The 16,376-nt window shown below is 45.7% G+C and overlaps 1 protein-coding gene across 1 annotated transcript in view; it reads left to right on the top strand.

Moving 5' to 3' along the window:
• Window positions 1-16,376, top strand: part of meis1b (Meis homeobox 1 b) — a 148,915-nt gene that overhangs the window by 118,133 nt on the left and 14,406 nt on the right. Inside the window, exons 10-12 of the mRNA XM_080740462.1 lie at window positions 7,284-7,344; window positions 11,675-11,759; window positions 13,916-14,013. Coding sequence (XP_080596588.1) covers window positions 7,284-7,344; window positions 11,675-11,759; window positions 13,916-13,939 — 170 coding nt within the window. The 3' untranslated portion in view covers window positions 13,940-14,013. The remainder of the gene's footprint in view (window positions 1-7,283; window positions 7,345-11,674; window positions 11,760-13,915; window positions 14,014-16,376) is intronic.

Genomic DNA, 16,376 nt, shown 5'->3' with positions numbered 1-16,376 from the left:
TAAGTACATTTCCATTAAAAATAAGTAGCCTGTGGGAGTTCCGTTTGTATGCTTACACTGTATATCGTTGTTGTCGGGCGGAAACCTTGTATGTCCAAAACCGTTCATTTTGTATTTATCATTTTAAAAATGAACTAAACTAGTGAAAACAGACGATCTACAAGCACACAACGCCTCGCACCACGAGGACTAATGAACGGACTAATGAACCTTCGGACTTATGGGCAGTCCCCTTTGTGCGATGGCCTTGTATGATGAAGCAGGGCTTTACTTTACGAAAAAAACGTACACATTTGAAACTTAGAGATACGAGGTTTCTGCCGGCAGTGACGATATCATGTGTGTGTGTGTGCGTGTTGATTACCAGCGGGATACACACATGCACTTGTGCCTCCAACATAAATGAGACTCTCACACACATGCAAAATGCTTGGACGGATTCACAAGTGTGCACACAGACGTGCACTGTAAAATCCACAGAGTTCATTTAGTATAAATGTAACCAAATGGTCCCTTACGGGTCCATTTACTTACATTTGTATACTCTTGAGTTAAATGAATCCTGAGAATTTTCGTTTAGCCTATGCGCCTTCACAGATGACCCCAACCCTCCTGGGGTGTCCGGAGAAAGATCAGCTCTGTAATATGATTCAAGTCATCAGTTAAGATGATGGATGATGATGTGCAGAGCCACACACCACACATTAATAAAGTTACTCTGCATGGGAGACCAGGTATGGGTTTGTGAGTGTCTGTGCAGTTGTGAGTGCAACTGTGCATGCACACGTATGTGCATGCACCTTTGAATTACAGTGTATCTTTTCAGTGTGTGTGTGTGGGATGCTCCACGTCTTTGGCTGCGCACAAGTGTGCTTGCATGTGAGCATGCATGCACAGATGCTTTTGTGAGTTTCTGGGTTTGTGTGTGTGTGTGTGTGCGTGCGTGCGTGCGTGCGTGCGTGTGTGTGTGTGTGTGTGTGTGTGTGTGTGTGTGTGTGTGTGTGTGTGTGTGTGTGTGTGTGTGTGTGTGTGTGTGTGTGTGTGTGTGTTTGTGTGCGTTTGATTTGCACATTGATTTGCGGTCATTTTGAGTAGGCATCAGATTTGAATATGCATAAACCTGTGTATGTATGCGTGTGTGTGTGTGTGTGTGTGTGTGTGTGTGTGTGTGTGTGTGTGTGTGTGTGTGTGTGTGTGTGTGTGTGTGTGTGTGTGTGTGTGTGTGTGTGTGTGTGTGTGTGTGTGTGTGTGCGCGCATGTGTGCGTGCGTGCGAGAGAGAGGGGGGGGGCTTCATATGAATTTAAATGGACGTGCCTGCAGAATAACCTTTTGTAAATCCAATCTGCATCTTTCCACTGCCTGTTATTAAATTATCCCCTAATTGGTCACGCAACAAAGGCAGCTGATGAAAAAGACAATTTCTTGCTTTTAATTGGGCATTTCACGTTTCTTTCATGTACACCTGTGTGCGACTGCCCCGTTCTCTCTCTCTCTCTGTGTGTGTGTGTGTGTGTGTGTGTGTGTGTGTGTGTGTGTGTGTGTGTGTGTGTGTGTGTGTGTGTGTGTGTGTGTGTGTGTGTGTGTGTGTGTGTCTTGGGTACATGAGAATGGGACATTAGTGAGGGCTTGGCAGGCACTGCATGCAATCAGTTCCACTTTTTCCACAAACTGAGTGAGAGAAAGGAGAGAGAGAGAGAGAGAGAGAGAGAGAGAGAGAGAGAGAGAGAGAGAGAGAGAGAGAGAGAGAGAGAGAGAGAGAGAGAGAGAGAGACCCCAGTGGAATTATCATAGACTGAAGAAAATTAAAAAATAAATACTTTTTAGAGACATTCCATCAATCAAATTCCACCCATTTCCTCATTTTATGCCTGATTCTCTCTTAACAATTGGTATATGTCTTTGCATAGATATTTAATTAAAGCAATAGCCACGTTTTTTCTGTCCCCCTTGCTCTCTCCGTCTCCGTCTCTCTCTCTCTCTCTCTGTACTTTTATCACCGGCTTGCCACCGGTTTTGGCCGGTGTCGTGCCAAAAATAGCCCGGGCCATTGTTGTTGTGCCGGCCGGGCCCGGGTTCGACTGGACTGAATAGTGTGTGTCATTGTGTTGGCGATGATGGGAGGCTGGGGACTGAGGACTGCCATAAACACATAAGAGCCTATAGCGGGCAGGGGTCGCGCAAAGGTGAACCCTCACAGCCCTCAACGCCCCTTCAGCCCTCCCCCAACCCACTCCCTAACTGAGGAACGCAACTTTTCTCTCTCCTCCGTCTCTCTCTCCCTCTCTCTCTCTCTCTCTTTCTCTTTCACTCGCATATTAACCATCACAGCGAGAGTGTCTGGTCTGCAGAAACCCTCGTAATTTTTTCTACCCTTTTTTTTCTTCTCCCATCACACTCTTTCCGTCTCTCTCTCTCTCTCTCTCTCTCTCTCTCTCTCTTACCATGCCCGGGGACCGCTATTGTTGCAGCCTCTTTATATCCTTTGTTCCAACCCCCATGGTGCATCTGGCCTCAGACTTGGGGACAACAAGGGCAGGAAGAAGAAGAAGACGACGGGGAGATTTTTGTAGAAGGCGGGAGGGTAGGGAGGGAGGGAGGGAGGGGGAGAGGAGGGGTGCAGTGTGCAGTGTAGGAGGCTGACAGGCAGTTTCCACGGTACGGAGGGCATGTGTGGCGATAAGGAAGGAAGAATGGAGAGAGGGAAACAGATACAGAGAGAAAGAGAGAGAGAGAGACGGAAGCGCTACAGAATCATTAGCTGACAGAGAATTGGCATATACAGTAGTAGTGGTAGTAGTACTATATATAGTAGTAGTAATAGTTTTAGTGGTAGCAGCGGTGGAAATAATAGTGTAAGTAGTAGGGCTGTCACGATTATATGACATTTTACATGACGATTAATTGTCACTCAAATAATTGCGGTTAACGATTTAATTGTGTATTTGTCGTTGACAATTACATTTCTGTTTGACTGAACGTTGCTCATGGCAATTATGATACATAACCTAAATATACAAAGAAATTACTGACATATTTGACAACTTTATACTTAAAAAAGACATTAATAGTGGAAATATTTCCAAACTTTTTGAAAGCTATTATGCAAAATAATTGCGATTACCTCAAATAATTGCGATTAGACGATTATGTAATAATTGTGACAGCCCTAATAAGTAGCTAGTACTAGTATGAATAGTAGTAGTAATAGTTTAGTAATAGCAGCTGTGAAAATAATAGTGTAAGTACTCCTATACTCCTATAAGTAGGAGTATTAATATTAGTAGTGCTAGTAATAATAGCTAGCAGTAATGGTAGTGAGTACCCTAGTAATAAGCTGTTGTGTTGTTGTCTGTGCAGTACTAGTAATAGTACAATATAAATACTAGTACAGCTGTAGTTAGTAGTACCCTTGGTCTTAGTAGACGACCATAATAGTGCTGCTAGTGGTGTGAAATGCATGCTGGGTGGGAGAGAGAGAGGAGCGGTGGTGGAAGAAGAGCTAGGGTGGTAGAGGTCAACAGTTAGCTAGCTGTGGCCTAGCGCTGACCCCGTGCTGCTATGGAGGCACCGCAGAGGACAGGACGGCAATAAAAAGGAATGTCAGGCCTCCGCAACACTCCTCCTCTCCCCCAGCAGAGAGAGAGAGAGAGAGAGAGAGAGAGAGAGAGAGAGAGAGAGAGAGAGAGAGAGAGAGAGAGAGAGAAGAGAGAGAGAGAGAGAGAGATGAGAGAGAGAGAGAGAGAGAGAGAGGAGAGAGAGAGGAGAAGAGGGAGAGAGAGAGATGATGAGGGAGGAGAGAGGGGGTGTTGGTGATAAAACTCCAGACGTTCCCTCATTTGATGGTGCTCTGCCATGTCGGTACATTCTTGCATTCCTCCCTCTCTCTATATATTTCTCTCTCTCCCTCCCTCTTTCTCTCCCTCCCTCTTTCTCTCTCTCTCATTCTGTTTCTGTTTCAATCTCTTGTCTTCTTTATTTATTTCAACCTGTTTCATTGGCACGGACTGTAGAGAGAAAATGCCTCCCGATGCTCTCTCTCTCTCTCTCTCTCGCTCCCTCTCTGTTGCTTTGTGTCAGTTTAACTGTTAAAGGGCTCTTTACTGGTGGCCCCCAGACCTAACGTTGGTTTCTGATGCCTTCAGCTATCATATCTCAACTAGACTAGAGACCAGAAATACAAACTAGAAATACTGTTCCTACGAAACAGTGTGGGCTCGCATGTAGCATAAATGCTTTTGGCTGCACCTCATTGGCTAAGGGCCCTGCCTTTGTACTGTCGTGGAGAACTTGACTGATAGATAAATAATGAAGATAACATACGTGTTCTCTTACGTTTGGGCATAAAGATCTACCCTTTGGCTGCACCTCATTGGCCAAGGGCCCTGCCTTTGTACTGTCGAGGAGAACTTGACTGATAGATCTTACGTCATTTTGAGGAGAACTTGATAGATAAATAATGAAGATAACATACAATTATTCATTGAGCAGAGGATGAATGGAAGGATGGATGCATGGATGGATGGATGGAGGCATGGATGGATAGGGGAGAGGGTACACGGTAAACATCCCCACAGTGTTCATTTGGCCACTTGTAACTCTCCGGGTGGGTGCAAATGTAACCGAATGGACACTATAACGAGTCCATTTGGTCACTTTGGTACCCTTTCACATGCAGTTGAGTGAAGTGTGTAGGAGAGGGCTGTAAGCAGAGGAGTAGCCCTGCAGCTCCATAAAGCAGTTAGAGTGGGAGGGTTAAAGGGGCATAAAACCAGAGGCTACCATTCTGTAATTAGGGGGCGAACAGATGCACACCGCCAGCATCTCTCTCTCTCTCTCTCTCTCTCTCTCTCTCTCTCTCTCTCTCTCTCTCTCTCTCTCCTCCTTCCCTTTTAACCCGCCCCTCGCAGGCATGTGCACACATAGACACCAAAGGGGGCTTGAGCCCCTGCCCTTTTATCTGTCTGTAAAAATGTGCCCTCTCCAGACCATGAATGCAGTTTTTACTATGGTTAAAGAAATGCAAATGCCCTCCCCTTTTCCATGGCATGCCTGAAGGCAGCGTTCAAGAGAATTTGCCTTGTCCAAACTCTCCTGAACTTGAATGCAGCATCTTATGTTGAAAGAATTGCCCCTCTCTGTGTAGAAATCCATGCCTTCATGCCACATCTCCATACTATGCTTACCATAAATTCTCTAATAATGTCCTGTATTCAATAAAAAAACAGACCTTGTTTAATTTCCGGGGCACCGTTGAAAAAAACACTTACAAGCCGTCGTTCCAATATAAGCCTGCATGGTACTCTTGAGACAAATAAACGCCCGGGTTTCTATAAGAGAATTTATGGAAGTTCAGTGTGGTATCAAGCACCGAAAATAGCCGACCTCCAAGCTCACAGCTTGGAGGTCGGCTATATATTTTCACCAAAGGGCCCTTTTAGAAATATCAGCCCCTACCTCTCTAACATTCTCTGCACGTCCCTGCGCCCCCCCCCCCCCCCCCCCCCCCCTGGGCTTCTTCAAGCGGTGTAGCGTGGCTTATTGTTTGGCTAAAAATTCTACTAATCCGCCCCCCCCCCTGCCCCCCCGCCCCTCTTTTAAAGATGAAATGGACGTGTCCGGTGGGGGCAACAGCAGGAGCACATAAATCAAGTCACAACCCTCAAGAGCCCTCTCTCCTTAGGGTCAGCACGGGTCAGGGGGTCACGCCGTGAGAGGTTAGCCTGAGCAAGGCCAGAAACTGCTCCCTGTGTGTGTGTGTGTGTGTGTGTGTGTGTGTGTGTGTGTGTGTGTGTGTGTGTGTGTGTGTGTGTGTGTGTGTGTGTGTGTGTGTGCGCCCGCTCGTTCGCTCACGTGTGCGTGTGCACAAGCGTGCGGGTGAAAGAAGTAAGCTTAAGAAAGTCTTTTGTGCCTGTGAGTTTGTGTGTGTGTGTGTGTGTGTGCACACGTGCACATGCACATGTTTGTGTGTGTGTGTGTGTGTGTGTGTGTGTGTGTGTGTGTGTGTGTGTGTGTGTGTGTGTGTGTGTGTGTGTGTGTGTGTGTGTGTGTGTGTGTGTGTGTGTGTGTTTTTTGTATGGCTGCACTAAATGGTGTGACTGTGCACTTTTATTAGGGGTCACGGGGTAAAGGGTTCCAAATATACTGACACACACGCGCACACATGCACACACGCACACACACACACACACACACACACACACACACACACACACACACACACACACACACACACACACACACACACACACACACACACACACACACACACAGACTAAAACCGGCCTCCTGCCGTCACCAACTAACACATGCTCACCTGTCCTAATGTCTGTCCCATCACATGACGTGATGTGATGTCTGTCTGTCTGTCTGTCTGTCAGCGCTGTGTCCAGCCAGGTGGGCTGCTAGCGACATGGAGCAGCTGGGATGGATCTATAAGTCAGTGTTTCTCAAACTTTCACTAAATGTCAAGGTCTCCCCTTAACTCTGACCGTGTACAAATGGAACTAAATAAACCCCAACATCTCAAAAGCGTTTGCTGCATTTCTAGAGCTTGTTCAATGCAATGATCAATCAGTCGATTGTGTCCGGGCTTGGATTGATGGAAACTAGCATAGAATACTTTAAGATCCTATTTCTCTGTATACAAAAAGGGGTTTTAAAGGTTTTAAAGATGTATTTTTTTGGCCCACTTGCAATATCCTCACGGCCCACCACCGGGACCCGTGTCAGGTTTGGGAAACGTTGATCTAAGTATTTAGTCGGGGTGGGGGGGTGGGCGGGGGTCCTAGTTAAAGCCTCGCCCACAAAGACCGCACTGTTACGGGTGGAAATGTGCTCCTGGGTATTGAGACTGCGGGTGGGGATGTGGGAGTGTGAGGCTATAGGCAGCGGTCGCTGCCGATTAGACGTTTTCGTTTTTACCCAAGATGACCGTCAGCCTCGGTTGTTAACTGTGTGACTTTCACGGCCTGTGTGTGTGTGTGTGTGTGTGTGTGTGTGTGTGTGTGTGTGTGTGTGTGTGTGTGTGTGTGTGTGTGTGTGTGTGTGTGTGTGTGTGCGCGCTGGGGGGGAGGTCTAGTATCCCCACATACCACTATTATGGTTATAGTTGAGAGGAGGAGGCCGGTTTGGCAACGTGTTTGTTTTCACGTCGCGCGCCAAACGCAGCGCGGCTGCAAAGCCCTTAGTCAGCTATGGTTTTTGTGTCTCGTCGCGTTTTGAGAAATACATACTGTACTGACCTTGCTTTCTCTCTCTCTCTCCCCCCGCCCTCTCTCTTTCTTCATTAACGCGAGGAGGAGAATAGTCCAGCCAATGATTGACCAGTCCAACCGTGCAGGCAAGTCCCCTATAGTTACTGTATTCAAGTCGCGCAGGCGAAAGCCCATCACTGTCCATGCACCTGGAGACCCCCTGGCTGGTAAATACAGGCCCGAACCCTCCAACCAACTACTAGTTGGATGATAATTGGATGACCCCCCCTATTACCAACAATGACTCAGGGGTGTCGCACCAAATTCTTGGGCCCTGGGTACTTTAACTATTGAAAAAATAGCAGATATACAAGCTCACAGCGCGGCGCCGAGTGCCGCGCTGCGAGCTTGGAGATCTGCTATTTTTGAAAAATCGTGAACATTAGTCTTTGAATATTTCAAATCCTTCTAAGGTTTTTGGAAAAACCTATGTTTCTATATGTCAGTGGTGCTCAAACTCTTTCATGTGAAGGACCCCCCCAAATGATATGTATTTGCCCACGGACTCCCATCTCTAAATCTTTAGTTCTAGGGACCCCCCAGAAGCAGAATTTGAGTTGACTTTTCAAAAATAGTAGATCTACAAGCTTGCAGCGCAGCACTCGGTGCCGCGCTGTGAGCTTGTATATCTGCTATTTTTCAATAGCTAAAGTATACAATAATTCCAGGCCCCTCCACCTTGGGCCCTGGTAACTCAGTCCCACTTCCCCCCACCGCCCCCTTGTGACACCCCTGAATGACTCACCACTAAAAACAAACAAATTCCAAAATTAACTGCAAGCACTAATTGACGTTGACGTGGTATTTGTTTCTTTGGGTGAGAAAAACAACGTATATAACTTGAAAATAATAACAATGGTAATAATAATAATGATTTGGCTGAAAAATTGCTTTTAATGGCAAGTGGATTTTCTTCTTTTTCTTTCTTTTTCGCCTGGTAAACAAAACTAGCTGCGTTCGCAACCCCTCACTTATGCTGCCTCAAAACCTGGCAAAACACACACACACACACACACACACACACACACACACACACACACACACACACACACACACACACACACACACACTTCTTCTCTCTCTCTCTCTCTCTCTTTTGGGGTAGAGCGGGGGGCTCTTGTTTGGCTTTTTGTGGCTCCAGACTTTTTCTTTCTTTTCTTTTTTCTTTTTTTTTTTTTTACCTCTCTCACCCTCTGCCCCTGCCCCTCCGGCCTCTCATTTGACTCTGTGTGTTGGAGCGAGCAGGTTGCGGGGGGCTCTGCCTCCCCTCCCCCCCTCCCCCCTGTACCAGCAGTGCATGGCTTGGTTTTTGGGCCCGCTGTAAACTTTATTACCTGTAATAGGGGTCAAGGGGTCAGGCTGGTATTAGGGGCGCAGTAAAGTTCAAAGCCGCTCCGCAGGGCCGAGGCCCTAGTTTTTGGCCTGAGCGACCCCCCCCTCCCCCTCCCCCCCTCTCTCTCTCTCTCTCTCTCTCTCTCTCTCTCTGAACAGCCAGTATCAGGGGAGGTAAGTGGAATCCTATGAGAGAGCAGAACAATAGGGGTGAAGGGAGGGTGAAGAGACATGGAGTCCTATCAGGTTTCCTCCACCGGTCCACTTGTACACACAGTCAAATCCTCAGTGTTGTTTCTATGTCCATTTGTAACTCTCAGAGTGTACGTACGGCGTACTTACGCGTAACATTTTGGTCACAATTAGCTGCTGCTCAGTTCAGGCCAGTGACTAGTGGCTGCAGCCAGGCACGTGCACACATAGACATCAAAGGGGGCTTGAGCCCCTGCCCTTTTATCCGTCTGTGAAAAAGTGCCTCTCCAGACCATGAATGCAGTTCTCACTATGGTGAAAGAAATGCAGATGCCCTCTTTTCATGCCATACCTGAAGGCAGCATTCAAGATAATTGCCTTGTCCAAACTCTCCTGAACTTGAATGCAGCATCTTATGTTGAAAGAATTGCCCTCTCTGTGTAGAAATCCATGCCGTTACGCCACATCTCCAGTATTGCCTTGATTATATGCTTAGTTCAGTGTGATATCAAGCACCGAAAATAGCCAACCTCAAAGCATCGCAGCGCGACGGGTTGTGAGCTTGGAGGTCTGCTATTTTTTTTCACCAAAAGGCCCTTTTAGAAATGTCAGCCCCTGCCTCTCTAACATTCTCTGCACGTCCCTGGTAGGTAGCTATACCAACAGTGACAACAACTACAATAGGCCTAATAGACAGCATAATTCAGATATTTCTGATACATTGATATGATATAGATGTATCAGATGTATTATATTTACTGTGATACATACAAACACACATACTGTAGATATGTTATGCAAGTGTATAGGCCTTTACACAATGGGGACGTGACAAATACATGACACGAAAATGATAAATATTTTGCATCATGATGTCTCATTCATGCATACATAATGTTACATTGCTTTTTTCACCTTGCAATATTCATGTTCTGTGTGAATATACTCATGACACGAAAAGGACAAAAAAAGTCATTGTCAAGCAGTTTCAAATGTGCATGTATTTTCTAAATTAAAGCCCTACTTCAGCACAAAAGTAGTGAAAATAGCAGATCTACAAGCACACCTATTTTAAATAGTTTTTTTATTAGTGGGACATTAAAACACATTAAATGGTAAATGGTGCATTTATATAGTGCTTTTATCCAAGGCGCTTTACATCGATTGTGCATTACATTCACCCATTCACGCACACATTCATACACCAGTGGCGGAGGAAACCATGCAAGGCACCAACCTGCTCACCGGGAGCAGCTAGGGGTTCAGAGTCTTGCTCTAGGACTCTTCGACATTAACTCAGGGGGAGCCCGGATTCGAACTGGAAACCCTTCGTGCTGTAATGACGGTTTCTCTACCCCTGAGCTATATGCCGCCCATTAAAGTAAATGCTCCCAGTGTGGAAGAACTTGAACTACTCTGAACCTGTTCTCCCTATCGGGTCCCTCACTGGGTCGTTAACACTCAAAGACATCAAAGAATTTAAAGAAATGTCAAACAAATTAAAACATTAAAATAAATGTTAAACAATTAAAAACGTAATTAAAGTTTCTTTTAAATTAACACATTAAACGCCCACGTGGTGCCCACGCGCCAATCTCTTTGATGTTTACGTGTGCCCACAACGCGTTCGACGCGTTGTACAGTAAACTATACTGTACTGTAGCTACTGTACTTGGCTACCGCAGTGATGAAACAAACTCCATTTCCCAAAATGCAGCGCGAAATTACGTCACCCGGACGTGCTGTCTGTCTCGTTGACTTCCTGTTTAGCGGCTGCACAAAAATGCTGTTTTCTCCGGATTCTTTTCCTTTTTTCTTTTTTTCTCAAAACGGCGGCCTCTTCTACCGGCCTTAACACAAACACTGTGGCTTAGAATTGATAGAAAATGGTCCTGACTGAACGAAAAGATTTTAGCGAAATAAACAGGACATGCTTGGATTACATTTACTCGGATTACTTTTCTCGCCAGTACTTCAAAGGTAGGTAAAATGGCGGGTTGCCATGGGCACCAGCAAATTAAAAGTTGAATAATTCTGGGCACCCGCTGTGTTAAACATTGAAAACTTCAAATAGCTCAAATAGAAAGCCTTACACTACAGGCTCACAACAACACATCGCGATGAGATGCACAAGCTTATATATCTGCTATTCTTTGCTATTAGTCGTACAACGAAGTATATAGAGCTTAAATGATCAAGGCAGCATGTCAAGGCATTCCCCTCCCAACTAATATGCGATGCAACGCGTTTTTTAAGTATAAAAGTGTCAAATTCGTCAATAATTTCTTTGTATATTTAAGTTATGTGTCATGATTGCCATGTGCAACTTCAAAGCCTAAAAGCCAAACGGAAATGTAATTGTCAACGACAAATACACAATTAAATCGTTAATCGCAATTATTTGAGTGACAGTTAATCGTCATGTAAAATGTCATAATCGTGACAGCCCTACCCCCAACACACACACACACACACACACACACACACACACACACACACACACACACACACACACACACACACACACACACACACACACACACACACACACGCGCACACACACACACACACACACACACACACACACACACACACACACACACACACACACAAAACACACACATACACAAAATCCCTATTAAATGAAAGCACTCTAAAGGGCATTAAACCCACCCAGGGGTCTGACAGCACAGTGCCAGGTGGACAGACCAGTATAGGGACATACTGTACTGTACTGTATATACTGTATTCTGTATACTGTATTGTGTTGTAACGGGCTCCCTGTGCGTGCACCGGCCGCCAGATGATCCCACTTCGGACACCGAGCCTTAATTAAAAGCACTAATTGACCACCCCCCCGCCCCTCCCTCTCTGCCCTCCCTCCTTCCACAGTAAGTCAAGGAGCCCCCTACAACCCAGATGGTCAGCCAATGGGGGGGTTCGTCATGGACGGTCAGCAGCACATGGAATCAGACCACCTGGTAGGTCTTTCCTCCTCCTCCTCCGCGTGTCTGTGTGTGTGTGTCTCTCTCTCCCCCCTCTCTCCTCCTTCTCACCTTTACTTCTCTCATCCCTTCTTCCCTCCCACGTCTTGTGTTTGTTGTTGTTGTTGTTTTGTTTTGCCTTTCCTCCAACATCCCTCTCTGTCACTGCCTTCGCTCTTTCTCCATTTTCTTTGCTCTTGTCTTCTATCGCTCGCTCGCTTCTCTCTGTCCTGTTCTCTTTGGTCCAGCTCCTCCCTTTCTCTTCATCAAACACACACACACACACACACACACTCTCTCTCTCTCTCTCTCTGTCTCTCTCTCTCTCTCTCTCTCTCTCTCTCTCTCTCTCCCCCCCCTCTCGTTTCCTCTCATCCTTTGCGTCTGTTTTTCTCCACCCTGCCGACCACGTCTTTTCCCACAAGCACTCAGCTGTAGTTAACTATAATCTGCACTGTATGTGCAGTCCCAGACACGCAAGCAAGCACACATTAGACACACACACACACACACACACACACACACACACACACACACACACATACACACACACACACACACACACACACACACACACACACACACACACATGTACACACACACACACACACACACACACACACACACACACACACACACACACACACACACACACACACACACACGAGCACGCGAGCGCAGCACGCACACCACATCCTTGACACACACACTTTAGAACAGGTGCGGTCAATCACATTTCACAACCACCTTGTTTTCCTCTCTCTCTCTCTCTCTCTCTCTCTTTCTCTCTCTCTCTCTCTCCACACTCATGTCTGTCTCTCTGTCCTTCTACCTCTCTCTCTCTTTCTGTATCCCTCTCTCACGCCATCAGTCCGTTAATCCAAGAGTTTGTCGTTAAGCTCCTCTCCTCCTCGTCTATCCGCTGTTCGTCTCTCGTCTCTCTCTCTCTCTAACCCTATCTCGCCCTCTGCTCTCTGTCAGCATGTTTGGCTAAAGTGCCGCCAGGCTACTTATAAGCCTCTCTGCCCAGACTTAAGCCCAACATATAGCTTCTTGGCTATGTTGTCTGTTAACTAATTAGCTTCTGAGAAACATTTAATGTATTTTGTAATTATTTTTTTACTTACTGTTTGCGCTGTTCTTTAATTTACTGACATTTGCCTGGTTGTAGATTCACTGGGGTTAATTGGTGAAATGTGGTTTAAGTGATAATTTGTGTTTAAAAATGTGTTAAATAGCTCTATATTCTGAAACAGTCCATTTTATCCAACTCATACAGATTTCAGAATAAACAAGGCGGAATTGGAAGTGATATATTTGTGGGGTTCTGTCTGCTTATTGGATAACATTTGTATCCCTGTACCTGAACATTATTTTCAGGAGACGGGGGGAAGCCCCTGTTACTGAACAAACACTTTATAGCAATGATCACTATCAGAATATAGGACTTGAACTTTCAAGCAAAAGACTATTTTAGTATTAGTATTACTAATCCATTTGTAAAAACCTTAGACTGTAACGTCAAGTGTAAATGGACACTTACTCATCCAGTTGGTTACATGTGTACAGTCTCAGACTTAAATAAACTCTAGGGAAGGGGTCTTCAACAGGGTAGGGGGTCCTCAGAGTTACTACAGGGGGGCCGCCAAATCATTGTGTGATAGGATCATGTTTTATACATTAACCACTTGAACCCTAGCATCCCTATTCTGAGTGGAACATTACCCAAAAATAGCCGATCTACAAGCCTGTAGATCGGCTATTTTTGGAAAAGAGCAGACTAAAGTATTTGACGGTTCAAGTGGTTAAATGTCTGAAAATACACATTACTTATGATGACAGTGCTGTCAAACAAGTCTAAGCTGTCTAAGAAATCTATGAAAATCTTTCTTCTGCAACACAATTTTATACAATATGTAGTGGGGGCCCCTGCTTTATCTCTTTCTCAGCTAAGGGGTCCCTGGTCTGAAAACGTTGAAGACCCCTGCTCTAGGGTTTTTACTGTACTGTTGCACTCACTGTAAGCCAGGCTGGACAGGGTCATCACCTACATGCCTGAAATTTAAACTGAAACAAAATGTTTAGTAAGTGTAAATGAGCCTTTAGGCCTCCTCCTGACCATGTTGATGTGTGGTGGTGTCACTGTCCCACAGGTCCTATGGGGGGCATGGGGATGAACATGGGGATGGAAGGACAGTGGCACTACATGTAGCCTCTCACCAGCTCCACCAATCGCAACACAGACGACCATGTGAGTACCCGTTCACTCAGCCTCCGTCCCAGAGGGACCACATGACCTTTGAGGTTGCATTCAAAACACTGTTGTCTGTCTGTCTGTCTGTCTGTCTGTCTGTCTGTCTGTCTGTCTGTCTGTCTGTCTGTCTGTCTGTCTGTCTGTGTGCCTGCCTGTAAGCCAGTGGTTCTCAAACCTTTACATTTCAAGGTCTTCCCTTAACTCTGACAGTACGGGTCCATTCGGTTCCATTTGTATACTGTCAGAGTTACAGACTTGCAAGGGTCAATTAAGACCCCCCTAAAGGAACCTAGAGAGTCCCTGGAATCCACTTTGAGAACCACTGCTGTAAGCTTATTGCCAAGTCAACTTCCTAGTACATGCACATGAGTGTACATGACAAAAAGCTTTTTCTAAGTTTCATTCCCTATATTTTGTTCTTCTATGAAATAACTACACCTCCCCAAATCTAACTTATAGCCACGCACGATCGACAAAAACTGTCCAGCTTTTCTTTAATTGTCTGGGTCCTCTGTTTTAGAGAAAACACTGATTAACAAACCTAAAGGAGAATTATGAAAAGCTACTATTTAGAACTTTTGAACAATGACTCTAATGAGTCAAATAGAGCGTGTTTCCAGTTCATAGTCGATAATCAGTTTTCCCAGAGTGTTTCTTTGGTAAAAGTCCCTTTTTCTGGCGGTGGGAACACAGGCCTATTAATGCACTATGTCTTGGACATGAGGTCATATTTGGACGTTGTGATGTGGGTTCAATGTTACTATCACTATCACTCCCCTTTTACTCTCTGTATCTGCTGGGCTCCCTCTCTCTGTCTCTGTCTGTCTCTGTCTCTCTGTGTGTCTGTGTGTCTGTCTGTCTCTCTCTCTCTCTCTCTCTGTCTCTGTCTCTGTCTCTCTCTCTCTCTCTCTCTCTCTCTCTGTCTCTGTGTCCTCTTCCGCCCTCAGTCTGGTGATAAGATCCTTTGATCACAACCTTGTAATTCTTTCTGTGTGTGTCTCCCATTGTGTGTGTGTGTGTGTGTGTGTGTGTGTGTGTGTGTGTGTGTGTGTGTGTGTGTGTGTGTGTGTGTGTGTGTGTGTGTGTGTGTGTGTGTCCACTCCCACACACATCCACCAGCCACATGAGTCAACATCAGTCCTGTGGTGGGGGTGGGGGGGGGGGGGATGAGAAGACTACATTAGAGCCAGCACAGTGTAGAGCAGGGAATGAGATGGATCGTGAGAGATTGTCAGGATTTCGGTACCAGCCGTAGTGTGCTGATCCCGAAAAGAGGTTCGGGGAAAACCAACTCACTGTGTTGTGATCCATTGGGCGAGATGACGTAATCGGGGAACAGTGTAATCTCCATAGGTTCCTATTCATTGCGCTGCAAAGAAACGGCTTCATCTCGGAATCTTTCTCCAAAAAAAAAACGCTTTGATCGCCGAGAACCTTTTTTTTTTTTACGGCGACACTGGGCCGCGACGCCAGCCGCGGTTAGGATTTTAGATTTTTGTGTAAAAGTAAACAGCCCGGTCGACTTCTGGAATATAGGGAATTTACACAACATTGACACGATCGTCGCTTCCAGGGCTCTTCAAAATAAAGCGCAGTGAATGGGAAAATGGTGGCACTCGTACTCACGTTTGCACTCAAAGGAACACAATGGAAATAATATCTTTAGTTTTTTTTTATCCTTTTGACAGATATGTACAAATATATTATCATGTATATCGTCACTGTCGGGCAGAAACCTCGTATCTCCAAGTTTCAAATTTGAATGTTTTTTTTTTTTCGTAAAGCAAAGCCCTGCTTCAACACACAAGACTGTCGCACAAAACTAGTGAAAAATAGCTGAACTACAAGCTTGTAGATCTGCTATTTTTCACTAGTTTAGATCATTTTTAAAATGATACATACAAAACGAACGGTTTTGGACATACAAGGTTTTCACCCGACAACGACGATATGCGTTTCTGTATAAATACAAATCCAACAATCAATCAATCAATCAAACAATCAATCAATCAATCAATCAATCAAAGATAGAGGGTGTTTGAGGGCGTACAGTGATGAAACAGGAGGTGGGTTCTGTTGTGGGAGGCAGGTGAGGGGGTGAGAGGAGGAGGCGTGGGGGGGGGGGGGGGGGGGGGGGGGGGGCAGGGTGAGACGTCACCATGGCAACAGACTGATTGGCAAAAATGTGAGCAGTGCAAGGAACGACAGAGAGAGAGAGAGAGAGAACAGAGAAGAGCTGGGGCGTCACTAAAGTGTCACATATACCTACATATTAACACGTATGCACGCACACACGCACACGCACACGCACCACGCGCACACACACACACACACACACACACACACACACACACACACAC

This window comes from Nannobrachium achirus, assembly GCF_963921795.1.
Source record: "Nannobrachium achirus genome assembly, chromosome: 13".
In the NCBI taxonomy this organism is placed as follows: domain Eukaryota; kingdom Metazoa; phylum Chordata; class Actinopteri; order Myctophiformes; family Myctophidae; genus Nannobrachium; species Nannobrachium achirus.
This window is presented reverse-complemented; position numbering and strand designations above follow the sequence as displayed.